Source organism: Penaeus chinensis, chromosome 6 (genome assembly GCF_019202785.1).
Source record: "Penaeus chinensis breed Huanghai No. 1 chromosome 6, ASM1920278v2, whole genome shotgun sequence".
NCBI lineage: Eukaryota > Metazoa > Arthropoda > Malacostraca > Decapoda > Penaeidae > Penaeus > Penaeus chinensis.
In genome coordinates this window covers 3282679-3288215 of record NC_061824.1, presented here as the reverse complement: position 1 = coordinate 3288215, position 5537 = coordinate 3282679, and the positions used below count along the sequence as shown (strand labels likewise).

The 5537-nt window shown below is 50.7% G+C and overlaps 1 protein-coding gene across 1 annotated transcript in view; it reads left to right on the top strand.

The window, feature by feature from the left end:
- Positions 1-3846: 3846 nt before the first annotated feature.
- The window catches only part of LOC125026656 (transcriptional activator cubitus interruptus-like), a gene marked incomplete at its 5' end in the record, with an annotated part of 23960 nt that continues 22269 nt past the window's right edge, over positions 3847-5537 (top strand). Inside the window, 3 exon segments of the mRNA XM_047615235.1 lie at positions 3847-4039; positions 4227-4465; positions 5132-5365. Coding sequence (XP_047471191.1) covers positions 3847-4039; positions 4227-4465; positions 5132-5365 — 666 coding nt within the window.

Here is a 5537-nt window from a genome sequence, read left to right as displayed (position 1 = left end):
GGGAGGGAGGAAGGAGGAGGATGAGGGGAGGGAGGAAGGGTGTGGGGATGGTGAAGGGGAGTGTGAGAGTGAGTGGGGGTGTGGTAGGGGGGAGGGGAGGAAGTTGGGGAAGTGTGGGTACGTTGGGGGAGGTAAAGAGTTAAGGTGGGAGAGGGGAGGGGGAGTGTGTGCTTGGGAGGGGGGAGGGGGGGCGAGGAAGGAGATGGAAGGGATTTTTTTAAGGGGGGGGAGGGTATGTGTAGGTAAGGAGGGGAAAGGTAGGGGGGGGGGGTGGCGTTCGTTTATGTATATAGGAATGGGTATTCGGGTACGTGTGTGTGGGGGGGGGGATGGGGGAGAAGGAGGGAGGAGAGGAGGAAGATGCACTTTCTTTAATAAATGTGCCTTCGTACTTTTAACAAACCTATTTCTCCTCTCTTATTCAAATTTATTTAAATCTCCCACGGTGTAATCCACACTTTAGCCATCTGTTCCCTAAAATTAGTTTTAAGTAACACCCACTTCCTTCGCACAATTCCTTACGAATCGAACGCAGCCTTAAAACAAAAGAAATAACAAAAGCGCACCTAATGTACGGCTTCAACCCTCGCATTATCTCTCACCTGAACGATCGTTAATTCGTCGCCAAGCATTTGATATCAATTCAGGTTTTATTCAGCCACTTGTAAAGAGCGAGCGTGCGTTTATGGCGGATCCAATCTTCATTTTAAACATTGTTATTCTTGTTTGGTATTCGCGCGGGTTTTTTTTTTTTTTTTTTTTTTTTTGAGGGGGGGGGTTCTCTCTCTTTCGTTTGTGGTTATTCTTTATTTTTATATGTATATTTTTCTTTTTTTTCCGTTTTTCTTCTTCTTCTGCTTTGTTTTTTTTTCTTCTTTTCCTTCTTCTATTTACCTTTCTTCTTTTTCTTCTCCGTCTTCTTCCTCTTCTTCTTCTCTTTCTCTGCCTCCTCCCTTCTCGTCTACTTCTCTTTCCTCCTCCTTCTTCTTCTTCTTCAGCTGCTCCTCCTTCTCCTCCTCCTCCTCCTCCTCCTCCTCCTCCTCCTCCTCCTCCTCCTCCTCCTCCTCCTCCTCCTCCTCCTCCTCCTCCTCCTCCTCCTCTTCCTCCTCATATCACCCTCCTCCTCTCCCACTTCTTCCTCCTCCTCCTCTCCTTTTTTTCCCCCAAGGTCTACCTGTTGCCTCGAGCGTGCAACTCAGAGCGTGCATGTGATTCCATTTGTTTGTCTTGCAATGCACAGTTTATGCTCCCCCGTTCTCTGTGATGTGTCGGAAGGGGTGACTAATCTAATCTCGCAGGACGGCGGTTAAATAATATATACAGCCTTGTCATCCCAGTCTGCCGCTCTTCATCAACCTGAGGGATAATATACAACATGTGTTTGTTTGTTATGCGTGCGTTTGTTGTGGAAATTATTATCATTGCTACCTCGAACAGGTTTGTCGGCATGTTTTATGTGCTGCGAGCTTGAATATCAAAGTTAATATCAGGTCGTTGGTTCGTGAATCTGCACGATGTGGTAATGAAGGTAGCATGATGTTAAGAAAAAAAATAAATGGTGTTGTCATTTTGTCGTTGGTGGATATTAAGTCGGGTTCGAAAAAAAAGAAGAAAATATACGAGACCAGCAACATGATATGTCACTCCACAGAAGGATGGCGGATTTTTACTTCGGAGAAAATCGTAATAATTTAGGAAAATTAACAGGATCTGACAGGCATCATTTGCATATACACATTGTTCCTTCATTAGATGTTAGTTCATGCATTCCCTAGGGGTACGTTACGATCCCCCATCCCCCTCCCTCCGCAGTAGACCCACACAGTATGTCTTCTCCCTTTTTTCCTTGTTAAACCCATACTGTTACTCCTTTCCCCTCTCCCTCTTTCTCCTTTCTCTCTTTTTTAGCTGTCTTTCTCTGTACATCCCACATTATCTCTTTCCCCTTCCCCTCCTACACTCCCTTCCCTCTACCCCCCGCCCTCCCCCCCTCCTCTTAAACCTTCCTCCCTCGCTCTTACCTCTATTTCCCCCTCCCCTACCACTACCCCCACTCCCCCCTCCCTCCCAACTACCCCTCCCACCCCATCTCCTCATCCCACACCGGATCCCTCTCCCCCTCCCTAGTGCTCTCCCTTCCCCTATCCTTCACCCTCCCCTACCCCCCCCCGTGTTCTCCCTTATGCTCCCCCCTCCCCTGTCCCCCTCCCCTTCCCCCCTATGCTCCCCCCTCCCCTTCCCCCCCTTTGTTCTCCCCTATGCTCCCCCCTCCTCTGTTCTTCTCCCCCTCCTTGTACTCCCCTGTGCCCCCCCCCCCCTCCCTGTGCGTTATCCAAGTGGGGATCTTGTGCACCTTATTTACACCGCGTCGTCTTCGCTGCAGCGCCAGGCACGGCCCGGACCTCTGATGAATTTGTTAGGGTGACAGCCAGCCTATCTGGCCGGCCGATCTGCGGATGGAGGGGGGAGGGGAGGAGTAGGGGGAGGGGGTGGGATGAGGGGTGTGGGCTTGGGGAGGGGGGAGGGGGGAGGGATGAGGAGTACTGGGAGGGGGGGAGGGATGAGGAGTAGGGGGAGGGGGAAGGGATGAGGAGTAGGGGGAGGGGGAAGGGATGAGGAGTAGGGGGAGGGGGAAGGGATGAGGAGTAGGGGGAGGGGGAAGGGATGAGGAGTGTGGGCTGGGGGGAGGAGGAGAGGAGGGATAAAGGGTGAGGGGGAGAAGGGTTAATGGATAAGGGATAGTAAGGGAATAAGGGATGAGGGAGAAGAGAGAGTAGCCACTGAGGAAGAGGGGAATAGTAGAGGTCGAGAAAGATGTAGAAGGCTGGAAGGTAGGAAGGTAGAAGAGGATGGAGAAGGTGAGGGAAAATGGAGATGGGTGGGAGGGGGGGGGTAGGGGTGGAGGAGAGGACCGTGGAGGGTAGAGGTAGGAATAAGATATGGAAATGGGGAAGGCATGGACGTCGCAGGATGGGTGACGTATAAGCCCCCGCTGGCCTTTCCTCGGAGGTGGATCAGCGACCAATCCATCCATCACCCTTCTCTCTCCACTGCCTTCCACCTCCTCATTTCGTCCCCCCCCCCTCCCCCCGTGTGAGCCACGATACACACCAGCACCTTCCCGCCTGCCATTGACTGTGTAGCATAACTATCTCGTATAATTATTACAGCATCCCGGCCTCAAATCACACGCTTTATCTCCCGGGCAGACGCATGAGAGCATCTCTTTCTATATTTCATCTCCCGTACCCGATCTGGCGCAGCATCCCCAGACAACACAGTCCGGTGATAGCGATCAGGGGGTCCACCTGTGGCAAACATGAATTAGACTGGCAATAAGTGATTTATCAAGCTGTTGTTATTGTTAGACAGGCTGCGTGAGGAGGGTGCTCATCGAGTTGCAGTGGGCGCGGGTCAGATGGGTGTGCCGGAAGCGCGCGAATGATTTGCCTTTGTGTTTGGTTCCCGTGTTCTTTGCGTCTTTTTTGTGTCTTTCATTTCTTCCGTGTTCTTGAGTCTTGGTTTTTGTTCTTTCGTCTTAAGTTTTGCTCTTCTTCCGTTTACGTAAGACTTTGTCTCTTTCTTCGTCTTCCTTTTTTGTCGTTTTTTTTGTTTTGTTGGTGTTTTGTTTTTGTGTTGAGAGCGTGAAGATCTGTTGGGTCGGTGTTCTTGTTGCTGTTGTTTGGATCTCGAGGTTATGAACACGTGAACAGACAAACGCGTCTAAGTGTCTACGTGTATTTGTATGTTTGGATCTTATTTATAGATGTAAGTACCGTATATACGTATGTATTTCTGTATCTTCACCCCTTCCCTCACAAGACTAACCCTCCCTTCGCCCCCTCTCTCCCAGGGTCGCGGCTCACCTCCCCCCGGCCGAGCCTCCGCCAGAGCCGGAAGCGCGCGCTGTCCTCGTCCCCGTACAGCGATTCCTTCGACATCAACTCGATGATTCGCTTCAGCCCCAACTCCCTCGTGTCCATCATGAACGGGTCCAGATCCTCGTCGGCGAGTGGGTCCTACGGCCATCTGTCTGCAGGTTCGTGTGTCTTTTGGGTGTTTTTTTTTTTTTATATATATATATAATTAGGTTGTAGATATTCGTGCTTAAAAATGTGGATATAGAGGTGTGCGTATAAAGTTCTTGCTCAGTCACGTAAGTATGCAGCTTCATCCATTGCATTTTCTTAATGATCCTAATAAACTGACTCTCCCGTTGCCCTCAGGAGCCATCTCCCCCGCGCTGGGCGTCCACCCCTCCGTGGGCGCGGCGACGCACCTCCAGCAGCTGCAGGCCCACCTGATGCGAGGGGCGTCACTCCCCGGCTCCCCGTTCCTGGCGCCGTCCCCCCTCCTGCAGCACAGCCCCTCCACCCTGGCCACCCACCAGAGCCTGTTCTCGCTCTCCTCGCAGCCGAGCCTCCCAACCCTGCCCCCGAAGGCTGAGGTATGGCACCTCAAGCTGGTAAGCACACCCGCCGCGCACTCCCGCAAGGGCTCGGGGCTCGATAGGTCTTGGGAGTAAACAGAAGGAAACAGTCATGAAAGAGAAATAAAATATAAATAATACAATAAAAAAGTCATGAGAAAAAATAAAAATAAGTCACGAGAGAAATAAAAAAGTCATTAGAACGATAAAACAAAGTCATGAGAACGATAAACAGTATTTGTTCCTTGTCCCTCGCCAACCGCATGGCAGCGAGGAAAAGAAACACCATTCTATTCCCTTTCCCTTATCCTAGCCCCTACGCCCTCGACCGCGTCGTTTTAAAAAAATGACGCCTTTGAACCGTGTCACATAATGTTCACATGCGACCCATTCCTAACCAAATCTACATCCCAACCATTCCTAACCTAATTCATAGCCATTTCTAACTTGATTCCCAACCAAATTCCTAACCATTCCAAGCCCAATTCCCAAACATTCCTAACCCAATTCCTAACCAGATTCCCAAACATTCCTAACCCAATTCCCAACCAGATTCCCAAACATTCCCAACCCAATTCCCAACCAGATTCCCAAATATTCCCAACCCAATTCCCAACCAGATTCCCAAACATTCCCAACCCAATTCCCAAACATTCCTAACCCAGTATCTAACCATTCCCTCCCTCCCTCCTGCTCCTCCAGGGCGAGAAGAAGGCGTCGCCCACGATCTCCAGCACGATGGAGGAAGACAAGGCCTCCAAGGTGAAGAAGGAGGCAGCGAGCACTACCTCAGCGGGGGCGTGCGGGACCGGGGGCGTGAGTGCCGCGGCCAGGGACGACGACGGACTCAAGGAAGAGCCGCCGGACTTCATCGAAACGCACTGCCACTGGAAGGAGTGCAATAAGGACTTCAACACGCAGGATGATCTCGTGAAGGTAAGGGAAAGGAGGGACAGGCGTTGATTCGAATTGGGAGGTTGAGACGCAGATGAGTACGTGGATAGATAGAGAGATAGATAGGTATGTATGTATGTATGTATGTGTCTGTATACATGTATGTATTCATATATGTATGCATTATGAAGGCAGAAACGAGCAATCGAGAAAG